The sequence below is a fragment of the Anomaloglossus baeobatrachus genome, chromosome 2, assembly GCF_048569485.1.
Source record: "Anomaloglossus baeobatrachus isolate aAnoBae1 chromosome 2, aAnoBae1.hap1, whole genome shotgun sequence".
In the NCBI taxonomy this organism is placed as follows: Eukaryota; Metazoa; Chordata; class Amphibia; order Anura; family Aromobatidae; genus Anomaloglossus; species Anomaloglossus baeobatrachus.
This window is the reverse complement of record NC_134354.1, coordinates 428,268,248-428,293,333: the sequence shown is the minus strand read 5'-3', so window position 1 is coordinate 428,293,333 and position 25,086 is coordinate 428,268,248. Positions and strand designations below refer to the sequence as shown.

At 42.6% G+C, this 25,086-nt stretch overlaps 1 protein-coding gene across 1 annotated transcript in view; it reads right to left on the bottom strand.

Annotated features, from left to right (window-relative positions):
- The window catches only part of LOC142289817 (uncharacterized), a 257,307-nt gene that overhangs the window by 179,652 nt on the left and 52,569 nt on the right, over positions 1-25,086 (bottom strand). Inside the window, exons 9-12 of the mRNA XM_075333745.1 lie at positions 16,489-16,650; positions 5,685-5,772; positions 5,367-5,508; positions 3,520-3,721 (exon numbers count right to left, since the gene is read on the bottom strand). Of these exons, the coding sequence (XP_075189860.1) occupies positions 3,520-3,721; positions 5,367-5,508; positions 5,685-5,772; positions 16,489-16,650 (594 nt within the window). The remainder of the gene's footprint in view (positions 1-3,519; positions 3,722-5,366; positions 5,509-5,684; positions 5,773-16,488; positions 16,651-25,086) is intronic.

Sequence of the window (25,086 nt, the reverse complement as noted above, 5' to 3'; positions counted from 1 at the left end):
CTGTCAGGTCAGGAAATTGTTAACCCTTCAGGTGATTCACAAGAATTAAAGGGAACCTGTCAGGTCCAATATGCACCCAGAACCAAGAGCAGTTCTGGGTGCATATTGCTAATCCCTGCCTAACTGTCCCTGTATACACTAGCATAGATAAAGAGATCTTTAGAAAAAGTATTTCTAAAAATCTTTTATCGTATGCTATTGAGTGAGGGCACTAGCCCCCTGAGCTTTAGTTCCCCGGCCAGTTGCGCCCATTAGCCTATTAGTACGCCCTTTTGGGCATGCTATCATGCTAATGAATATGCAGCGTCACAGGATGATCTCACTCACCTCTCTGGCTGCCATCACGTCCTACGGAGAATTTCGGCTTAGTGTGCATGACACCGGAGTTTGGGTCATGCGCACTATGAAGCCGGGTGTATGCGTCCTGGCTTCAAACTGAAGTAGTGCGCATAACCCAAACTCCATGGTCATGCAAGCAGAAATCCCCTGCCCACAAGGGCGTACTAACATGCTAATGGGGGCGACTGGCCGGGGAACTAACACCCAGGGGACTAGTCCCCTCGCTCATTAGCATACGGTAAAAGATCTTTATAAATACTTTTTCTAAAGATCACTTTATCTATGCTACCGGATAAAGGGACGGTTAGTGAGGGATAAGCAATATGCACCCAGGACTGCTCGTGGTTCTGGGTGCATATTGGACCTGACAGGTTTCCTGTAATACAAAGTAAAACTAAAAAAAATGTAGATTTTTTGTCTGCTAAAAAGGATGTTTTACCCCAAATTTCTAATTTTTATAAGGGGTAAAAGGAGAATATTGCTCCCATAATTTGTTAACCATATTTGGTCAAATTTGGGCACACGTTAGGGCTCGGAAGGGAACTCTATTTGACTGGATTATATTGTTGGCTCTATTACACATTTCCCAAAACAACAGAAACCTCTCACAATTAACCCAATTTTGAAAACTATACCCCTTCCCTAAAGGTATTTATCTAATGGTATAGTAAGCATTTTGAAACCATTTGTGCTACACAGATGTTTAAAATATTGGGCTATTAAAGAGAAAAATGACATTTTTCCACATTTCCAAAATTGTCATTTTTATTAAGGATAACAGAAGAAAATGTACCACACCACTTGTTACCCACTTCCTTATAAATGTGGTAATACCACACATCTGGTCAGAAACTATTGTTTGAACAAAAGGCAGAGATCGGAAGGGATAGAGTGCTATTTGGCTCTATTTGGAATACAGTTGTGACACCCTGGCCTATCAGGTCGTCACAGGGTATTGTGCAATCTGCCCTTTTGCATGATATCCACTTCCTCCTTGGTTATGGGTCCCTGACGTTTGGTGTTGCTAAGAACAAGCTAATCAAAACCCTAGGAACACTCTGCACCCCACCCACCAGACATACCAGTGGACAGCCTGAAGGGAATAGGGTTGGCCACTTGGGGGGTTGGTTAAGGGGAGGTCAGGAGTGTCAGGAGACAGAGAGTGTAGTGTTGGAGGTGAAAGAGAGAGGAGGTCAGGAGCTGGGCTCCTCAGTTACTAGGTGGAAGACGTTGGTCTGGGCCTGGTAGGAGCTGGACCCCGGTGGCAGGGGATCGTAACAAGGGGCATGGACTGTCGAGGAGGACAGCCAGCGGCCTTGTGCCATCACCGGGCAGGGGCCAGGGCACGACAGGGTACATGGACCCTAGGCCGGGAAGTAGCTTCAGGCATCCTGGTAATTCACCCGACGAAGATGGAGCCTTCAAGATCCGTTCTCCACTCGCTCCAAAATTGGAGTACTAGCGCAACGAGGGGGATAGGACTTTCCCACTGAATAGCCCAGAAAATCCCAAGCGTGAACCCTGAGAGCAAGCTCACTCCGTTAGCCATATGGGTGAGCAAAACTCGTTTAGTTTTAAGCTAAAAGGGACCAACTACAGAAAAGAGGTGCCAAGGTCAAGGTCACAGGCTAACAAGCAACACCAACGGGCACGGGATCCAGGCGTGCTCCCTCCCTGCTGCAGTGGCATCAAGAACTTTGGTTTACCACGGTTGTCAGCATCAGCGTTATAGGACTGAGTGAGTACGCAATTAACCTTTATCAGCCCCACGGCACCTCCCCGACACCATCACCGAGTACAGGGGCATCCCCCCTACCCGTGGAGGGGTTAGACATTTGGCTGCCCACACCATCACCACCGGGTACTCCCAGCTGCAGAGGTGATACTTCACCCTTACCACACACCACGGGTGGCATCACAAACTTTCCACACCATCCTCTGTACATAATCCCCCTTCGTTTGGGGAGCCGCACGACCCCCGGGGCCGGACGCCCCTCGATCCACCGCGGATCCGGATCCGAGCAGCCCGGCTGCTGACGCAGGGGCGGCACACAGTATCTTATTTGACCCTGAGGGTCTGAAAAAAGAGAATACCCATATTAATTACACTATTTTGAAAATAAATTGTACCCTTTAATTTATTGATTTAGGGAGGGAGTAGTTTGATACCACCCTTTTTTATGAACTTAATGCAAAGTAAGTCTGAAAAGTTCCAATTTTATTGCACAATTACGTCACTTTTATCATTCTTTTTTTATGGAGTCTGAAAAACACACCTCAGATTGTATTGCACTGGTTCTCCTGTGTTAAAAAACACCCAACAATGTGGCCCCAATATGATTTTAAGACACATGGTTGTGTCTAAAATAGCAGAAGCCTTATTTGATTTTCAGGGTATAACTGATTGAATTCTGGACCCAGTCAAAGCCTACAGAGGCATTAAGCTACCTGAACAACAAAATCCACAAAAAATTTATTTCTGCTTATACAACTTTGTCTTGCTAACAAAGCAGCTGTCCCTCATCTGTAGCAGCAAATATAAATGGTTCTGATCTGAAGGGCTATCTTGTCCAAATATGGAGGAATACGTAGACAACTATGTGGCAAACATGAGTTTGTTCTCAAGATGAAAAAACATGAATAAGGCCAGAATAGCAAATTTATTCTTATGGCAAAAATAGTACAGCCTGCAGTGCTATTCTTGCCATCAAAATACTGGAAAATAATGGGCCGGTATAAAGTTAATATGGAATTCACCAGACCCTCCACAGCCAGATAGTTCTTAGTGAATTTCTGTAGCTGTCATGACTTCATAAAAAGAAACAATTCATTGAAATGGACGAATCCAAAAAACAACAAGAAAAGCAGCCATACCTACCAACACCATACTTCCCAATATCTTGGGGACCAGCTGCACCCTGCAGTACATTTTTATAATGGCCAGGTATCAGTAAGTATGGCTTCATAAATAGAAACGATAACACTTGCATGAACAAAATCTGACTTTTTACTCTACAGACTAAAGATATTCCTTCTGATGGCTGTATGGGCAGTGGGCCTTGACCAGCAGTGACCATGCTGATGTTCATAATATACATGTACTGAGAAATATGGAAAACCTTTTGCCCCAGTCCTTAAAATATAACTGGAAATAAATTAGTACAATATGGTTATAATTACCGATTACAGCCATATTTCCAGAATCTGGGTCCAATGTAGTTACTTGAAAGAGAACATGGGCATTAACATTTACTTTTCCATCCTCAGTGTTTAACTGTTGGCAGAAGTTAAACACAGGATTACGGGCTGAACTGTAGATATTTGGGAAAACCACAATTTCAGAAACAGATTTTTCTCCGGGATTTAGAATTTTTGCAGAAACCTAAACAGAAATGAGAATGACTTAATATCTCACTTTAGTTTTTTTTACATTTTTTTTGTGTATGTTGTAATTAGAAACTGTTCATAAATAAAAAAAATCTAATTTAGTTAACAGGATTTTGAAAAAATAATAATATAATAATATAATTTCATAAAATAAATGTAATAAAATAATCTATTGTAGTACTGATGTAAGAACATCATGTTATAAAGAGTGAAAAGAAATCAAGCACAAGTTTGAAATTGTTTGTTACATAAAACGTATTTAGGAATGAATCAGAAAAAATGGATTTAATGCACCATCATTGCACCTATACTGCCAGTCCTTGGGACTCCACCTGATCTTCTGACTATATTTTTAACTATCACTTTTAAATAGATCTAAATGTGGCTATGGTTTTCTTTGGAGGTAATTAAATGTTTAAATGTGCATTAATTTTAGCTATTTTCTGTTTAACTCTTTTATGACATATGACATACATGTATGCAATATGTTGTGTCCCCGTCTCTGATGCTGGCTCACACGCCGAGCCAACACATTTCTTTGCACAGGATGGTTGATTTAATCAGCTAATCATTAGCCATTAATAGCTGCAGGCGGAGCTTCCCCCCGGGGCTGTTAACCTGTTAAATGCTGCCATCAATCTCTGACACCGGCATTTAACTTTGTGCTAGCGGGGTGGGGGCACATCATACCACATGGCCATCGTTGCACCTGAGTAGTGATTGTGAGGTGCAGATATGTTGTCATGACAGTCGGGAATCTGTTGATGACCCCATGGATGCCATTATGATTCTCCTGTGAATGAAAACCCGTATCCGGCACTCATAGAAGGTTGTGATTTCTCTTATACATAGAAGTGCCAACTATTAATTGCACTTAAAAAACAAAAAAAAAGGTTTAAAAAAATATGAAAAAGGGGCAAATCCCCCCTCCTTTGCCACATTAAAAATAAACAAATAAAAAAAATACATATATTGGTATTGCTGCATTCGATCTTTCAAAATATAAAATAAATTAATCTGACCAGTTAATAGCGTAGCAAGCAAAATAATCAAAACATCAGATTTAATTTTTTGGGGCCACCACAACATTGCAATATGAGGCAATCAAAACATCGTCGCTACCCTAAAATGATATCAGCTAAAAATGTGAGCTCCGGGCACAAAAAATAAGCCATAAAACAACCCCAGGTCCTGAAAAATGAAAATGTTACGGTTCTTGGAGAATGGTGACACTTAAATTAAAAAATAAAGCTATCATGTTCAGTATCTGCGTACTTGTACTGACCTGGACAATCATATTGTCTGGTTAATTTAACTCTATAGTGAACATGGTAAATAAAAAAACCAAAAGCTATTATGGAAATTAACTTATTTTGCAATTTCACTTGGAATTTTTTCCCCATTTTCCAGTGGTAGAATGAATGGTGTTATTAAAAAAATAACTCATCCAGCAAAAAATAGGCCTTCATATGGCTATAGCCTATGTGGATGGATAAATAGAAAATTATGGCTCTTGGAAGAAGGGGAAGAAAAAATGAAAGCGCAAAAAGGAAAAATTGTTTGGTCATGAAGGGGTCAACAAATGTACACATGTACTGTATACATCAATTTAGAGGAGTTACATAAAACAAACATATTACCTTTACTAAAGTGGCGCAATCAGGTATATAGTGCAATGCATCAATGCATAAGTTAAAGGGCTCCTGAGTTGTTGTGGGAGGTGGCAGCACAATTGACTCATCATGCTTTACCCAGGCAGGTACAGACGATGGATCTTCTTTCCTAAACAGAGTCAACAAAGTTAAAATAATAAAAACTTAGAATATTAATTTAGTAAATGAAGGAGATGGAGCATATAGAAAATTGAGTCTAACTTCAAATGGCATTCCGACTAGTGATTACTATTTTTTTTGTACTTCATTTTTAAACATTTACTGGAAAAGTATTGGCTTTCCTACCCATTTTCCAAGTCCACATGATTTATGCTTCTTTTATAATCCTTGGTTGGATCATATACTGTAAATTGAATGCTTGAAGTATTTAAACCTAGGATACACAGTATACCATTACATTTAGGCAGACAAATGTTTCGTTTCATTTACATTTTAAAAACAAGTAATGAGTGTAATTATTGTTAAGAGACAAAAAGAAAAAAAAATGTTAATGAATGCTCAGACATAATGGAGATTATTTGAACTACGGTACCTGGATTGTGACAGATTTGGCATAGAGCTAAACAAGTAAGCAAATTCTAAATGATGAGTACACTTTCCCACAATGAATCCCAAGGTTGATACCCCTTAGAATCGATTTCATTAACAACAACTTGATGTGTGCTTTGATTGAAATCACTGATTTGTGGTACCAAGAATAGCAAGCAGGAATTATAGCTAAATGGACAGAAGCCAGAGCAGATGGCAGACAGGTAGATGAAGTCAAAATAAAAGCTCAGTCATTGCCAAAGAATACAGTACAGAACACCTAGCAGCTTACTGGTAACTGAAGGACCTAATCGCTCAGGCACTAAGCCATAGGTAAAGGATACTTAAAAAGCTTGGGGTGGGTTAGCCACTGGCTGGAAAAGCAGTGCTTTAGCAGAAACTAGGATGTGAAACAGCACCAATGGTCTCCAGCAAGAGAGCAACAGAACTGGAGAGTGGTGGTGAGCTTTGACCAATATTAACTTTGACCAAAAAAGACCAGTGGTGGACAGTGGAGGCAGAAATATGAATTGGTTCGTGACTATTTGATTTGTCATAACAATTAGGGGCCCCATACATAATAGATAACTCTTGGCCAAACAATGGTTCAGCTGTTGCTCCTGACTCCTCCATCCACATAGGCACATGCTATGTCGAACACTCCTGTATTTTCTGCAAGAGAGCAGCTGACAGACTTTTATGGCATGGGCTTATTCACAGAGAAAAAATTATACACATACTGGTTCCTTATCCCTCATGACATCATGTGTTGCTGGAGAGTCAGAAAGTCCCCATACATATTAGACTCTTGTCTGAGCTAGTCGATAGTGGTGGGTTCAGCCAATGTTAGTCTAGTATTTATTGAACCATTAGACTCTGGCATCAGGTTGTCAGCTGATTTTGTCAAGAGAGACTGTTTCTGGTCAGACAACTTGCTTATGGCAGAACAAAAATCATTGTTCTCAGCAGCACATCGTTCAGTGCAAACAAGCCCCTAACAACTTCAATATTGTCGATCGCGCTCGTTTAACGGTCTGAACTCAGTGCATGTAAATGCAACCTAAATCTTTGAGTATAATGGTGCATTATGTTAACATTTACGGCCCTACTTTAACTTTCGTCCACTTTGTCTAAAACGGACCCTAGCTGCAGCTCTCACAGCTTTGCTCTATTGCAACATTATTGCAACACTGACTGAGATGGAAGCTTAAGCCATGAGAGGAACTTGCAGATGTGTCAGTTAGGCCAGAGTCACACTGTACAGCTGTGTGTGATTATAAGGCCGGAGTCACACTTGCGAGTGACTTGCACGAGTCTCGCATCAGCATCACCAAGGCCCGGCCGCACACTCTCCTCATCAGTGTGGAGTAGAATTCTGGCTAGGTGGGAGCAATGCCTAGTAGACCAGCAAGACAAAACAATCACTGATCTCGGGGAGACCAGCCAGAGAAAACACTGCCGGCAGCCAGCAAAGGCGCTCAACACAGTGAAATCCTAGGTGCATTGCCCTCTGGGAAGTATGCAAATCAAAAAAGGTCCGTGGAGCCTCTGTTAGGAGTCTCGGCACAGAAAATAGCCAGATATCCTACTCTACACTGATGAGGGGCAATACCCCGAAACAGCTGTCTGTGGATGGATACCTGGCCTTGGTATTTCCCTTGTCATATCTTTAAACTCGTCAAAGAGTTGGATATTGACTAAAAGGGCCACTTAATATGGTGGTTATGGTGGTCTCCTTAAAAAGAGCCACTCCTTGGCTAGGTCCTTCCCAGAGGGATATCTGGCTATTTTCTGTGTACATGCACGCTCACCATACTGACACACATACACTTGCACTGCTTTCCCCACCCATCAGTCGTCCTGACACCTGTGATTGGTTGCAGTCAGCTGACATGCTGACACTTAGGGTGGGGGTGCGTTTAACTGCAACCAATTCAACGCACCGGTAGGGTGGGCAATACAGCGAATATTGAATTGTCAGCTCCGAAAGGGAATAGCGTGACCCGGAAAGAGTTTGCCGCCATGACACAGCCTTGGTGAGTATACCACACGCACTCCAACCCCTTCCACCAACGTTTTTAATCTTAGGATTCTGGTCCCCATTGACTTATGTGGGCATCGGATTCCGGAGCGGATCAGAGTTTCTTTTTAATTGAGAAATGATCCGCTAGTCCCGTTTTTTTGCGAGTCCGAGCAGCTTAAGCCATCACATATCACACTAATAACTCCTCTTTTTATTTAAAATAAGCCCTGGAGTCACCTACTCAGGGAGATCTGTGTCCGTTCCATGTATCTTATTAGATCATTAACTTATAAGAAAACATGGATTTCTATGGAATGAAACATTTATTCAGCTTTCCATGACCTACATGCCAATATAGATGCCTTAGGAAGGGTAATTCTACTGAGAGATTCCCTTTAAGAGAACATTACCAGAGCTGTTGGATAAACGAGTCAAGGACAAATCACACAGAGTTCTACATGTTGCTTTGCTTAGTACTGTCTGCTAGCTAAAAAAACAGAATATGGTGGAACTGAAAATAAAAAGAAAAGGAAAGTATAATAGCTATGTTTTGAAAAAAATTTTCATTTCTTTTCATTAATCATTTTTTTGCCAGAAGTATAATAGAGCTAATGTAAGACGACCAATTTATTACTACCGCTAATTGTATGTTTAATTGTATGTTGGTGAACTCTGGGAATCCTGACTCTACATCTTGTCTGTACCGTGTCTGAATGAGCCAAACTTGCCCCCCGTGGCCCTGGATAGGGAAACTATTGAGCAGGAAGGTCGGTGGCAGTGGTCCTTCAGCTGAAGCGGTAAGAGAAAGCGAGGAGAAGGTCTGGAGCCATATTAAGCTCCTCAGGCACAGGAAAGCACGGTGGAGTGTAAAGAGAGAGGGGACCCGACAGGGGCGTGCGGAAGATATACTTACCGGAGGCGCGGGGAGTCCTGCTGGCGGTGCTGTCAATGGTCCGCAGGTCGGGCTGTGTGAGTGGTGAAAGAGCATCCCAGGTGGAGCGGCAGCGCATGTGTTGTGAGTGACCCACCGGGGTCCTAGTGCCTACAACAGCAATATCCCGGGGCAGGCGGCAGTGAGAGTCCATGAGCAAAGGGAGACGCATTAGACCAGCCTAGGTAATAAGGGGAGGCACAATGAGGAAGATGAGGCCCCCTAAAAGCGTGAAATGGGACCCTCAAAATGGTGGTACGTGAAGTGTGGTGGCAGGGAAGGCAAGCAGAGCTGCAGCACAGCAAAAGGAGGCTGCAGCTTGCTTTGAAAAATATGCTTGCCACAGTTTCCCAGTGGCAGAAGAGAAAAGTGAGGAGAGAGTGGGGTCGCCACAGAATAAGCAGCAGAAGCCAAAGGAGGGTGCACAAGAGCTCTAATTGTATGTTTACAAATCCAAACAGGAATGATTAGGTAATAGAACAAATTCTCACAACGTTTTGACAGAACATTTGCTTTGTAAACCCACCCAACACCCTTTGATTGGTTGCTTGAGAAAGGAATTGTGCTCTCAAGATCCTCAACAGAAAACACCGCCACCTTTCAGAACTAGAACCCCAGCCCGTGCCTATGGTGCCTTGTCCTCTGGTCCTCTGATGGATTGTGGCACAGAAGAGATCCACTGAAGCAACTGAACCTACAACTCAGCACTCAGAGGGGAATTTGCCAATTAAGGTCGATCAGGGTGACATACGGCAGGAAAAGCTCCCAGCAGTTCAAAAGCAACATTATCACACAGCCTGGAGAAGTGGACTGCACAGACACAAGGCCTAAAGTTAAATAGACAGCAGTCCATAGCTACTTCCCCACATGGTGCAGTGGTAGTAAAGAGAGAAATCAAAACACTTGCTTTCTCCGTTATCTGATGGCAGTTTGTTGAAGTGCACAAGACTTTCTATTAAATAGCATTTTGAGCACTTTAACACCATTCACGAATCAAATTGGACTACAGCAAGCTTCATATTACTACCAACATTAGATCAGTATCTGACATAACGGTACTGTGATCGTCAAATGTATTAGCTGTTTGAAGGATTTACTTGTACTATCTTTCCTTTGAACTCATACGGTTGAATACCAGTCTCAGAGTTTTAATAACCCTACTGCATTCAACTTGAGAACAAGCTGGCTTGGATACATTGCTCAAACTGAAAACAACTGTTATTAGTGCTCTATAGACTCATATAGCTGACATGGACTTGCTTTCTTACATATACCCTCAGAGATGCCCTGAATGCGTCGAGACCACAGCATAAGATCTTCACAGTCACCTTCACGCTCCGGAGGCGCACATTAAGCATTTTTTTCCACAATTGCAATCCCAAATGTGGCCCGTCTTTCAGCTAAAATGGTGCCGATGCCTAACCATCCAGTGGACTCACGTGATGTACTCAATCGACTGCAGGTGACCCCTCACAAGTCTACTTACACAGAGGATACCCCTATAATGTCATACAAGCCTTGCCAAAAAAACAAGGCATTCCTTACCCCATAGAATTGAGGCCTTTCACCAACAGGCTATTGATTCCTTACGGGAGGGCTTACATTAACCTTCTCTCTTCTAGGACAATGATGAAGGAAAATGTCTCCAAGGACCTGTCAGATCAAAACCCTGGAGTAAACACAACCCCTCAATTCTCAAATGCAGAATATAACCCTGCATCTTGATGACCAAGAAAATAGAGGGCAAATAAATAACATTTGCATAAAAGGTCTACCAGAGGATGTGGGCCGGGAGTATCTTGGGATAGTGATCAATTTCTTATTTAACAAGGTCATACATAGACCTGTGTGGACCCGTAGAAGATTTTTTTTGGCTACTACCACGCTAAAAAACACTGAGTTGGAGTTTTTATTGATACCATTTTTGACCACAAAATATTTTTTGATTACTTTCGATTTCACTTTTTCTAAGTCAGAATCAAGAAGAAACAGCAATTCAGGAATATTTTTTTTTGTTTTACTTTTACACCATTCACCATGTCATAAAAGTGACAAGACAGCGTTAGTCTTCAGGTCAGTACGATTACAGCGATACCACATTCATATAAGTTTTTTTTTAATGTTTTAACACTTTTACACCATAAAAATTATTTTATAGAAAAATGAATAGTTTTAGCATTGCTGTATTCTGGGGGCTAAAGATTTTTTATTTTTAGGCTGACAGACCTGTATGGCAGCTTGTTTTTTTGCCGGACCATTTTTATTCATATATTTCTTTTTTATCTCGTTTTATTCCACTTTTTTGTCAGTCTTATGATGAAAAGACAGTTTTTGCTACAGTTTTCTTTTTTACTGTGTTCACTTAAGGGGTTAACTAATGTGAAAGTTTTATAGATTGAGTTGCAAAGAAGTGGGGAGGGCACCACCTACAGGGAGTAATAGAACCCTATAATAGTCAATGGGTTCACCTCAGCACACTTAAATGAAGTTTATGACAAGAGAAAAAGAAGTGTGCACACAGGAGGGATACACCAAGTTATGTGAAAAAGTACTTTATTACAAATAGGACACAGGGTCACACACTTTTAAAACCATTAAAAAAGGCATAAAGCCACATATCAAAAAGTGTCCAATCCTCCGTTAAGGTTGGACTATCCTCTGCTACCCAAGAGGAAAATGCTATGGAGATGCAACAATATATAGTTCATACAGGTATGGGAAAATATAGGGGATATACCAACATTCCAATATATAGTACATTATACAGAGTCATACCCAAGAGCAAGTAAGGGCGGCTTTGCACACTACGACATCGCAGGTGCGATGTCGGTGGGGTCAAATTGAAAGTGACGCACATCCGGCATCGCATGCGACATCGTAGTGTGTAAAGCCAAGATGATACGATTTACGAGCGCAAAATCGTCGTAATCGTATCATTGCTGCAGCGTCGGCGTAATCCATAATTACGCTGATGCGACGGTCCGATGTGGTTCCTCGTTCCTGCGGCAGCAAACATCGCTGTGTGTGAAGCCGCAGGAGCGAGGAACATCTCCTACCGGCGTCACCGCGGCTTCCGTAGGATATGCGGAAGGAAGGAGGTGGGCGGGATGTTTACATCCTGCTCATCTCCGCCCCTCCGCCGCTATTGGTCGCCTGCCGTGTGACGGCGCTATGACGCCGCACGACCCGCCCCCTTAGGAAGCATGCGGGGCGACGGCCAGAGCGACGGTCGCAGGGCGGGTGAGTGCGTGTGAAGCTGGCGTAGCGATAATTTTCGCTACGCCAGCTATCACACGATATCGTACCTGCGACGGGGGCGGGGACTATCGCGTGCGACATCGCAGCATCGTCTTGCGATGTCGCAACGTGCAAAGCCCGCCTAAGAGTTGTACATGCAAATAAAGCACAGAAGTTAAATATGCAGTTTCAATTGATAATTATACCACTATAATCTTTGCAAGGAGAGAGTATCCCCCAGCAGGAATGAAATTCCCCAAGGTATAAAGGTAACCTGCAGATATAGTGCAAAGCATGTGCCCTAATTACCAGCCATAGCTAGACCCAACAGCAGGGCAGCGGAGGATAGAGATCCCCACGCGTATCGTCACCAACTAGGATGACTTCATCAGGGGTGGGTTCCCTGTGCCCAAAAACGGCAGGTTTAAATACCTGTAGGTCCTGGATATCAGCCATAATGGCGTTTCTAACAGCGCGCTCCAGAAGCATCCGGCGTCCCGGAAATATCAACTGCGCATGCGCTAGATCATTTAAAGGAGAAGTAGTATGTAACGGAGTACCGCGCATGCGCGGGACTCCGAAAACATGGCGGCCGCCATAAGGAGAGACACATTTTCTTCTGAAGGTAGAAACTTGGAGGTATTAAGTGAAGAAGCTAATATAGCAAAAACCTTGCAATAGAAAGATGGCAAGGATCCCAAGGAGCAGGGATAAGAGGAACATGTTACCTATTACATATTGACACATAGAGCCATATAGTTTCCATATAAGAACACATATACATATCCACACGTAATCCCCAATTGAGACTCGTACACAGTATGCATACCACCAGTGTGTATTGACAAAAAGTCCCCGCACAGCCAAGGAAACTACCAACTGTTCCCAAGGAAGAAAAATCTGCTAGAATAGCCGAGCCGATCACCGGAGCTGAATCCAATAGCAAATGTATGGAAGGAACTGAAGCTCAGAGTTCATAGGAGCTGGGACCTGCAGGATGTGAAAGGTGTGTGTGTGTAAGAATGGGCCAAAATCCACCAGAGCAATGGGTATAGAGCCAATATTGCAGTCCGCTCATCCCCATGAAGTGACCCCCTGCTCTGTGATGTCAGGTCAACTTCCAGTTGACCTGAAATCACTGAGGTCGGCCGTAGTCTTCCTGTTTGAAACGCCATTATGGCTGATATCCAGGACCTACAGGTATTTAAACCTGCCGTTTTTGGGCACAGGGAACCCACCCCTGATGAAGTCATCCTAGTTGGTGACGATACGCGTGGGGATCTCTATCCTCCGCTGCCCTGCTGTTGGGTCTAGCTATGGCTGGTAATTAGGGCACATGCTTTGCACTATATCTGCAGGTTACCTTTATACCTTGGGGAATTTCATTCCTGCTGGGGGATACTCTCTCCTTGCAAAGATTATAGTGGTATAATTATCAATTGAAACTGCATATTTAACTTCTGTGCTTTATTTGCATGTACAACTCTTACTTGCTCTTGGGTATGACTCTGTATAATGTACTATATATTGGAATGTTGGTACATCCCCTATATTTTCCCATACCTGTATGAACTATATGTTGTTGCATCTCCATAGCATTTTCCTCTTGGATAGCAGAGGATAGTCCAACCTTAACGGAGGATTGGACACTTTTTGATATGTGGCTTTATGCCTTTTTAAATGGTTTTAAAAGTGTGTGACCCTGTGTCCTATTTGTAATAAAGTACTTTTTCACATAACTTGGTGTATCCCTCCTGTGTGCACACTTCTTTTTCTCTTGTCATAAATTTTATAGATTGGGTTGTTACAGACACAGCAATATATCTATTTATTGGAATAATCTTTTTTTGTTCTTTATTTTCTGATTTTTTTTTTTTTATATTTTTACCCTTTTTTTACTTGTTTACTTAGTCCCTATATGAGACATTACTTTTTATTCCCCTGATCACTAGTATAATGTATTGCAATATATTTTACTTTCTTTTTTTAAATCAGATCTTTTTTATTAAACAATTAGGAATCAATACAGAGAAAATATATTGCATCGTATATAACTAGTAAAGGTGTACATTGAATATATTTTACTTTCAGTTACATACTGACAGAATCATCAGGGATCATGCTCCTGGCATGATCCCTGAGGATTCCTGTAGCTTGGTGATCCGGAAGTTGTCATGACAACCTCGGGTCACCATAGCATCCATTGGGCCCTCTTGATTACATTGCAAGGGAGAGTGATTCCTCTCACAATCCCCTGTGATCGGTATCAATCGCAGCATTTAATGGGTTTAATAGCCAACAATGGCGCAGTGACCGTCCTTGGTTGTGAGAGCCGGGGCTCGGCTGTCAGATAAGCCAAGCTACTGGCGGCAATTGCAGGGGCACAGCACCTGTGCCCCCACGATCGCCATGACGTACAGGGTACATACTTGGTTGTTAAGGCACTGACAGCCAGGATATACCCATTACATTCAATGTCGGAAAGAGGTTAATATTAATATGTTCTCTCAGATCTTGTATGTTATACAGACCCTCCCGATTGGGGTTCCATCATCTTTCTTCAGGAGTTTTCCATCGGTCCAAACTAAGTTCATATACTCTGGTAAATCTCCCCGTATCTGAGTAGGCATTTTATATCATTCTAAAACTTCAGGGGGTATAGGTTTGCCCAATTTTAGGGCTTATTACATAGCTTGCCACCTGTCTATAATCTTGAACTGGTGTAGGGAAGATGCAGGTAAAGCTTGAGTCGAAATTGAGCAAATCATTACAAATTTCCATTTTACTACAACTCCAAGTCCAGCATATATATAAAAAACTTGTCTTCTATTCCAACATCATAGAAAGGTTTGTTCACATACAGAGATACACTTGTAAAAATAGGTCAGGATAGTCCAGATTAATCTTTTAATTTTTATATGTGCTGGACTTACTACTTTTTTCTATTTGGATCACAGTAATCTCTCACAGTTTTAACTATAAGCTCGGTGGTGTCTGTGTGCCTTGTTGCTGTTCTCTGATTTGGTGCTGCCTGACCTCACTTCTGACTACTCCTTTGCTATCTTCTCTGTCTTGATCTGCTACCTTACTAGAACTTGGAACTCGGACATGACCTGACTAGAGGGGGCTTTACACGCATCGACATCGCTAACGAGATGTGACGCCGCACGAACCGCTCCCTTAGAAAAGAGGCAGTCTGCCGGCCACAGCGACGTCGCTAGGCAGGTAAGTATAGTGTGACGGGTCATAGCGATGTTGTGCACAAACGACGTGGGCGGGTGCTTTCACCAGCGGCATCGCTAGCGATGTCGCTACGTGTAAAACAGCTGTAAGCCTTTGTCTTACCCCTTTTGGTTATTACGAACCCTCCTGATATCTGATCCTAGACCTCTTGACTACCCAGCCTCATGTCTAGCCCTTAAGTAGAGATTATTGTCACAGGCAGAATTGCAATGACAGGTAACATCCTCATACACAGCTGATAACTCAGGATCCACTATTCACATTAGGCAATGCCGCAGCCGACGCTTTTCCCTGTTCCTTCACAATGATCTTTTCACAGGCTCATTAGATCCTTCTTCATTACACTGGTGGACACAAACAAAAAAGGGCGCCTGTGCAAGAACAAAGTATGGGCCTTTGTAGTTCAATAATTCATCATACTGCACAATTCCACCTGCTTGGGAGGTTGCTGTAGGCCCCTTTACCTCTTGGGTCCCTGTGCAGCTGTAGAGGTTCCACCAATAGCTCGTCCGCCCATGATTCAATACATAATATAGGGTCGAAGTTTGACTGTTGCGCCTAATGTCTATGTGTTACTTTGTGAAACAAAACAAACTTTTACTGTAAAAGAGCCCCAATGGCAAGTCGGATAACAGAAAGTTCTATAATGTATTTAAAACAAAAACTTGATTTAAACAATAGGTCATTTTCTGATGATACCTTCCTATGAACCACTGATAAAGCAATGTGAAAACAGATACAGACAATCAACCTATTTGTCACAGTATAGTTATAGCTCTAAGCAGTGAACTTTAATAGTTTACCAAAACTTTTTCAATAACCTAATGTTCTTTACATTTTTTTACCCTAAGTTTCCTGTTGCATAACTAAAGTTTCGATTTTCATGTAAAGTCTACTTAAAAAGAACAACTATTCAATAAAGTATTAGTAAATTGACACAGGTTTCCAAAATTATATTAATTTCCCATTCAAATAAGGCCACATAAATGAGAAAATTAGACATTTTTGTTAAGGAAATTGAAAGTACAGCATTAGGATGCTCTAATTACAGGTTTTATTGTAATTGACAATGTCAAATGCACTGCCGTGTGGTTGGTAATCAACATTGCTTGTTTCTTTTTAATTACCTGATCCACTGATACTTGAAGTGCACTCATTAATATTATCTGGCTCCTTCCCAGGATGAAATGATAACAGAGATGAGAACTCCCTGGGTTTCCATACGATTAGACCGCTCCTTGCTTCCTGTTCAAAAGCATCAATTTTGGCCCATCCAAGCGAATGCACACCTTACAAAATAAAACTTGAGAATTAGATAAAAAAATGATAATACATTTCTCATCGTGTCTTGTGATATAACAAGTCATTACATGTGTTTTTTAATATAAAGGCTAATATATGAATTCTTTGCTTCTAGATATCATAAGTCATCTCTTTTTTATAAAATTAATGATAATTCCTACATAACGCCATAGATTTCTGCCTAGGCTGTACCTGCAGAATCCCAGCAGGAGTATGATTTTGAATTTGAGGACACGAACCCCAGCCGTTTAAGCCTGTAAGTATGGGGATTGGTACTGAAAAAGTGCTTACAATGGGAAGAAGGTCTAATTTCCATACATATAAAGCTTCAGCATCATGATTGCAGGAATCAGCACTGCCCAATGTTGTCTGACATTAGTGTCTGTTAGGATATACATTATGTGGACACAATACACCTACAGCTGCTTTTATGACATGCCATTCTAAATTCATAGGCATTAATAGGGAGTTAGTCCCTCTTTTGCAAATAAAACTGCTCCCACTTTTCTAAGGAGCCTTTCTACAAAATTTTGACATTTCTGTGGTAATTTTTCATCCAGAAGAGCACTTATCATGTCAGACACTGATGTAGGGTAAAAAGGCCTGACTAGCAATATCCCAAAAGTGTTCAATGGGGTTAAAAAGTCAGGGCTCTGTGCAGCCATTCAAGTACTTTAATACGAAATTCACCCAACCCTGCCTTTGTGGACCTTACATTGTGCACCAGGGAATAGTCATGCTGGAACATAAAAAGGCCTTCTTCAAATTGTTCCCACAAACTTGGAAGCATACAATTGTCCAAGATATCTTGCCATACTGAAGCATTAAGATGCTCACTCAAACTAAGGGGTTTAGGTCAACCCCTGAGTAAAGAACGCCATAGCTGTCACTCTAGGTACGGGGAAGTACATAGCAAACGGAAAAAGGAAACGGAAGGGAAATCCTGTGTCTAGGTAAGAGGAAGATGGTGACGCCTGACCAAACCTACTGCTGGTCCTTGAGGTCCCTCACCACCCTGGATAGGTTCTGCACCTGTGCGCCGAGCCAGATACCTGACCCTAGGTATCCCTAGTGCTGGGCCCTAAATGGGGAAAGAGATGGGATGAGCTGTTCATCAACCCCACTAAAGACTATAGAAGACAAAAAGGAGGATACACTGGGGAAAGTGCATGAACTACTTATCCACAGACATATCCGGCTTTACTTATGTGAGAGTGGTGCGGTCGCACAGGGCGCCGGCTGCCAGGCTCCAGAGGGGGCGCTGCAAGGAGACCGCTGTCATTTTCGATTTGCGGCTCCTGCTCCCTCACTGAGTGTGTTTACTCTCTGCTGCACCTCTGACTTATCTCACGGAGAGGATTGTGGGGGCGGGAAATTCATCCTCTCTGATGTGCTATGCCCCGACATCCGGCTGCTGAGGATGCAGATAGAGCCTGCGACCATCCATGATGTGATAAAGATATCCGTGGGACGTCAGCTGTGAGGAGCTCCACACTGCTGCAGTGTGTAAGGTCAGGGCAGGAGGGTGTGGAAGGGACTCCATTACGCTACAGGTAACATGAGGACAGCTATTACTAAAGGGGGAATAACTGTGTACACTTGTACATGAAAGGTGGAGAGAGGGGCATTTTATTCCAAGAGTGTATATTTTGTTCCTGGAGTTGGGGGCTTCATTTGACTGCAAAGAGTTATATGTGTATGAATCACTTATACATGAGCCACAGTGCAGCATAATCACTCACACCCATTCTTGTAAAACGATGCCCTCCTTAATTAAATGATTGCCCTTTTCATATAATCATAATTTAAGCCCCCTTCACTAGATTATAATCATATAATAATGCCCCCTCCCCCACTGGAGAATAATCATACAATAACACCCCCCCACCCCTGGAGTACAATCATACAATAACACCCCCCACCCCTGGAGTATAATCATACAATAATGCCCCCCACCCCTGGAATATAATCATACAATAAAACCCCTCATCCCTTGAGTATAATCATACAATACCACCCCCCACCCCTGGAGTATAATCATACAATAACACCCCCCACCCCTGGAGTATAATCATACAATACCACCCCCCACCCCTGGCGTATAATCATATAATAACGCCCCCCATCCCTGGAGTATAATCATACAATAATTTCACCCACCCCTGGAGTATAATCATACAATAACACCCCCCACCCCTGGAGTATAATCATACAATAATGTCCCCCACCCCCTTGAATATCATCATTAACTCCATTTTGAGTATATTCATATACTAACGTCTTGAAATAGCACTCTCCTGGAGTATAAATACATACACCCATTGCAGCAAAATGATGCCTTCCCCTCATCCCGGTGTAATGTGTTCTTTCCATGTACATGTGCCAGACATATTGCTGAGTGCCAGTCACTGACAGCTATCAGTTTAGTTATTCGTATTGAGATCATAAACTTTTGTCAGTACTATAGGAAGCAAAATTTATATATGTGATTATTGGAGACAATTTATTTTTTGCTTGGTACACCAGACATTTTGTTGTCTTTTACTGAACGTTATCAGTTTTGCTAAATATAGGAGGTGAAATATGTATTGAACACGTCACTGATTTTCTAAGTAAATATATTTCTCAAGATGCTATTCACATAAATTTCTCACCAGATGTTGGTAACAACCCATCCAATCCACACAGGCAAAGAAATAAAACCATAGATGTGCATAAATTAAGTGATAATGAGATATGACATAGGGAAAAAGTATTGAACACATTACTGACATGTATTTAACCCCTTTATGACTTAGGACGCATATATATACACATCCTAGGTCACCTCCCTCCCTTTAATGCAGGCTCACTTGGTGAGCCGGGATTATTCCCCGCGCATGTCGGTGTAGCGCCCCTGAACCACCCAGGGCACTACTAGGTACTGCATCCTCACCAGGATGCAGGTCCTACTCCCAGGGACCTGGAACACCAGTGACAGTAATATCTGCACACACCCAAATCCAAGTTTCCACTACACACCAGAGGTAATTGGCTAGTCAGACACCAAAGGGATGACCACCTAGAGGGCGGAGCCTGACCAGGGGACTATACAGCCTGGTGGGAGGGGACAGTCAGTCAAGTCAGGAGAGTGAAAGTGAATAGAGGTGCCTAGAGCTGGGTTGTGTAATGGTGACTCGAGGGCACAGGAGAGTGGTCGCCAGGGTAGGTACACCTGAGTACCTCTGGAACCAGAGCACCGATGGGGCACAGGGCTCTAGGTCAGGCGTCAGCTTCACGTGGCCTGGCAAATACCTGGATAGTGAGGGGACCTTCACGGACCTTACTGATCCACAGATCCGGGGGCATCAGCAATAAAGCAAGGATCAGGGTTCGGGACCACGGACCAGCCCTAAAGGGTCCACATTGCCCGCCATACAGACGAGGAGACTGCAAAGAGACAGTTGGGACCCCAAATAGGCTTCAAGCTATGGGGACCCAACTACACTGAGGGTGCCGGGGACAGAGATACCGAGTCATCAAATTGGCACTGGAACTACAGGGACCTGAACCATCCGTCCGAGGGTCCAGAGTGAGTAAAACTGTTAACTTTTAACCCACGGTGTGGTCTCCCTTTGGCAAAAGTCCCCACTATACATTCCCCAGGGCCCGGCACTAGCTGCGGAGTGCCTACTACCACAGCTGTCATCACCACCAGCCCTAGGGGTAACCAACTCAGCAGCAGCGGTCTCACCATCTTAACCGCAACCCACAGGTTGCATCACATCAATGACTTTAATCTCCCCTGTAAATACTCCCCATTAAAAAGCACCCAGGGCACGGGATCGGGCAATGGCCAGTATTCACCCGTGACACAGCATCCCCGTAAATATATGGCCCGGGACCGAGAACCCCATAGCCCTCGACACATCGGCTGATCTGATCAGCAGACATGTGCAGCTAACAGGCACGCGAAGATCTCCAGGTGATCACGGGATGCCAATGAGTTGTCGTGAATGCCAGCAGAGCGCGGGCATTAACAAGAGATCAGCATTTTTGCTGTTCAGAGAGATGCTGAAGCACTGTCCTGATCAGCAGAAGCAATCAGACAGTGCAGGGCAGGCATAAAGTGCCTTAAAGGGACTAGTGGAATCAATAAAAAAATTAAAAAAAGTAAAACATTCTTTAAAAAATATGGAAAAAAACCAGTCAAATCGCCCCTCTTTTGCCAAACATAAAAAACCACACACATATTTGGTATTGCCGCATTCAGAAATGCCCAATCTATCAAAATATAAAATCATATAATCTGAACGGTAAAAGGCGTAGCGAGAAAAAAAATCTAAATGCCAGAATTCCTTTTCTTGGTTGCCACAACATTGCATTAAATTACAATACCAGGCGATCAAAACATTGCATTTACCCCCAAAAAATCATATAATTAGAAACAACAGTTCAAAAGGCAAAACATAAGCCATCACTGAACCCCAGATCCCGAAAAATGAGAACGCTATGGGTCATGGAAAAAGCGCATTTTTTTTTTTTATTTACAAAATTCATATATTTGTTTCACCACTTAGATAAAAGTAAAACTCTACACGTTTAGTGTCTACAAACTCGTACCGACCTGGAGAATCATATTGCCAGGTTAAATTTACCAAATAGTGAACATGGTAAATAAAAAACTCTAATAACAATTATGCAATTGCACTTTTTTTGCAATATCACCGCACTTGGAATTTTTTTTTCACATTTTCCAGTACAATAGGGGGCAGAATAAATGCTTTCACTAAAAAGTACAACTCTTCCCCCAAAACAAAAGCCCTCATATTGACAGAAAAATAAAAAAGTTATTCCTCTTGGAAGAAGAGGACGAAAAAACAAAAATGAAAAATGGAAAATTGCTGCGAGGTAAAGGGGTTAAAGGGAGATTCACTGCTCTGCAGTAGTGACCATATACCTGTAAAACTGATAGGAAAGGCTTTTTCTAAATACCTTGTTCAGCCAATTCTGCTTGTGAGTGGCGCAATTGCAATCTGCTCATCCTCATGAAGTGACCCCCAGGCTCTGTGACCTCAGGGATCCAGTGATGTCAGGTCAACTTCCAGTTGACCTGACAACACCGAGCCCAGGCCTCAGTCTAAGGGACTGGGCTGTGGACGTTGTTTCACCCACTCATCACAGCCCAGTGTCACAGCCCAGCATATCGCGCGCACTCTCCTTCACTGCAAAGCGCCGCTAGCACGAGCGATGCTGGGCTGTGACGAGCGGTGAAATGCCACCCACTGCTCAGTCAATAAGGAAGACTACGGCTGGCCTCGGTGATGTCAGGTCAACTGGAAGTTGACCTGACATCACAGAGCAGGGGGTCACTTCATGGGGATGAGCGGACTGCAATATCGCCTCTATACCCATTGCTCTGGTGGATTTTGGCCCATTCTTCCACACACACACACCTTTCACATCCTGCAGGTCCCAGCTCCTATGAACTCTGAGCTTCAGTTCCTTCCATACATTTGCTATTGGATTCAGCTCCGGTGATCGGCTCGGCTATTCTAGCAGATTTTTCTTCCTTGGGAACAGTTGGTAGTTTCCTTGGCTGTGCGTTTGGGATCAATTTCTTGCTGAAATATCCTCCTTAATTTCATCTTCACCATCCTGGTCAGTGGCAGCAGATTTTTATCTGGAATGTCTCAGTACATTTGTCCATTCAGCCTTTCTTCTGTTATATGAAGTTTGCCACTGCCGTATGCTGAAAAACCACCCTACACCATAATGTTCTCACCTCCACATTTTACTGGTTTTGGTGTTTTTGAGCTGATTTCCCTTTTAGTCTCCAAACATGGTGTTATTATGCCATCTAAAGGGTTCAGTTTCTTGTTGAGATAACTTTAAACACGCTTGAACCTGCTTTTTGTTCATCAGTGGAGTCATACGTGATAAGCATGCATACAGGAGTGTGCATACAGGCCATGGAAGTTTATTGCATTACTTTTGGCTTTCTTTGAAACCATTGTACCTGCTAATTGGAGATATTTCTGTAGCTCTCCACATGTGGTCCTTCGCTCTTGGACAATTCTTCTGATAGTTCTTTCACTCCTCTGTCTGAAATATTGCAGGGAGAACTTGGTGGTGGCCGGTTTATGGTATAATTATGTTTTTTCCACTTACAGATTGTGGTCCGAACAGAGCTCACTGGAAGCTTCAGTAGTTTAGAATTTTTTCTGTAACCAATGTCACTAGTATCTTTTACAACAATAATTATGTGAAGGTCTTGAGATAGCTCACTGTTTTTACCCATCATGAGATGTTTCTTTTATGGCACTTTGGTAATAATATACCTTTTTATTGGCTAGTTGAACCAGATTATATTATTCTTCACTAAGTGGCAGGATTGCTTTGTAATTACTGATAGATTATAGCTGGTGTCATGACTTTCCATGACTTTTTTTCTCTTTCTGTTTCTGCATGTGTTCAATATTGTTTCATTGTGTCAGTTCTCATTATTACATATTACCTAATTTATGAACATCTATGGATTGATTTTATTACCTCTGTGGCTTAGATGGCTTGTTACTGACATCTGGTGGAAAATTCAGCTCCATAGCCCCTTTGAAAATATATTTACTTGAAAAATTGGAGATGTGTTCAATAGTTATTTTATTTGCTGTATAAGGCTCAGAAAATGGCATTATAGTGATATAGTTTGCAATATGTAAATATATGATCACTGGAGGCAACCTACTTTCTGCCAAAGGTATTGCTGAGGGCTATTCACTAACAGCTATTCATTTTGTTATGAATATAAAATACCAATTCTTCTAAGATATGTACAGTGCCTACAAGTAGTATTCAACCCCCTGCAGATTTAGCAGGTTTGATAAGATGCAAATAAGTTAGAGCCTGCAAACTTCAAACAAGAGCAGGATTTATTAACAGATGCATAAATCTTACAAACCAACAAGTTATGTTGCTCAGTTAAATTTTAAAAAATTTTCAACATAAAAGTGTGGGTCAATTATTATTCAACCCCTAGGTTTAATATTTTGTGAAATAACCCTTGTTTGCAATTACAGCTAATAATAGTCTTTTATAAGACCTGATCAGGCCGGCACAGGTCTCTGGAGTTATCTTGGCCCACTCCTCCATGCAGATCTTCTCCAAGTTATCTAGGTTCTTTGGGTGTCTCATGTGGACTTTAATCTTGAGCTCCTTCCACAAGTTTTCAATTGGGTTAATGTCAGGAGACTGACTAGGCCACTGCAACACCTTGATTTTTTCCCTCTTGAACCAGGCCTTGGTTTTCTTGGCTGTGTGCTTTGGGTCATTGTCTTGTTAGAAGATGAAATGACGACCCATCTTAAGATCCTTGATGGAGGAGCGGAGGTTCTTGGCCAAAATCTCCAGGTAGGCCATGCTATCCATCTTCCCATGGATGCGGACCAGATGGCCAGGCCCCTTGGCTGAGAAACAGCCCCACAGCATGATGCTGCCACCACCATGCTTGACTGCCTACAGATGGTATTCTTGGGGTCGTATGCAGTGCCATCCAGTCTCCAAACGTCATGTGTGTGGTTGGCACCAAAGATCTCGATCTTGGTCTCATCAGACCAGAGAACCTTGAACCAGTCTGTCTCAGAGTCCTCCAAGTGATCATGAGCAAACTATAGACGAGCCTTGACATGACGCTTTGAAAGTAAAGGTACCTTACGGGCTCGTCTGGAACGGAGACCATTGCGGTGGAGTACGTTACTTATGGTATTGACTGAAACCAATGTCCCCACTGCCATGAGATCTTGCCGGAGCTCCTTCCTTGTTGTCCTTGGGTTAGCCTTGACTCTTCGGACAAGCCTGGCCTCGGCACGTGTGGAAACATTCAAAGGCTGTCCAGGCCGTGGAAGGCTAACAGTAGTTCCATAAGCCTTCCACTTCCGGATGATGCTCCCAACAGTGGAGACAGGTAGGCCCAACTCCTTGGAAAGGATTTTGTACCCCTTGCCAGCCTTGTGACCCTCCACGATCTTGTCTCTGATAGCCTTGGAATGCTCCTTTGTCTTTCCCATGTTGACCAAGTATGAGTGCTGTTCACAAGTTTGGGGAGGGTCTTAATTAGTCAGAAAAGGCTGGAAAAAGAGATAATTAATCCAAACATGTGAAGCTCATTGTTCTTTGTGCCTGAAATACTTCTTAATACTTTAGGGGAACCAAACAGAATTCTGGTGGTTTGAGGGGTTGAATAATAAATGACCCTCTGAATAAACTTTTCACAATTTAAAAAAAAAAATAAAAAAAGAAATAACATTCTTTTTTGCTGCAGTGCATTTCACACTTCCAGGCTAATCTACAGTCCAAATGTCACAATGGCAAGTTAATTCCGAATGTGTAAACCTGCTAAATCTGCAGGGGGTTGAATACTACTTGTAGGCACTGTATATGTATACATG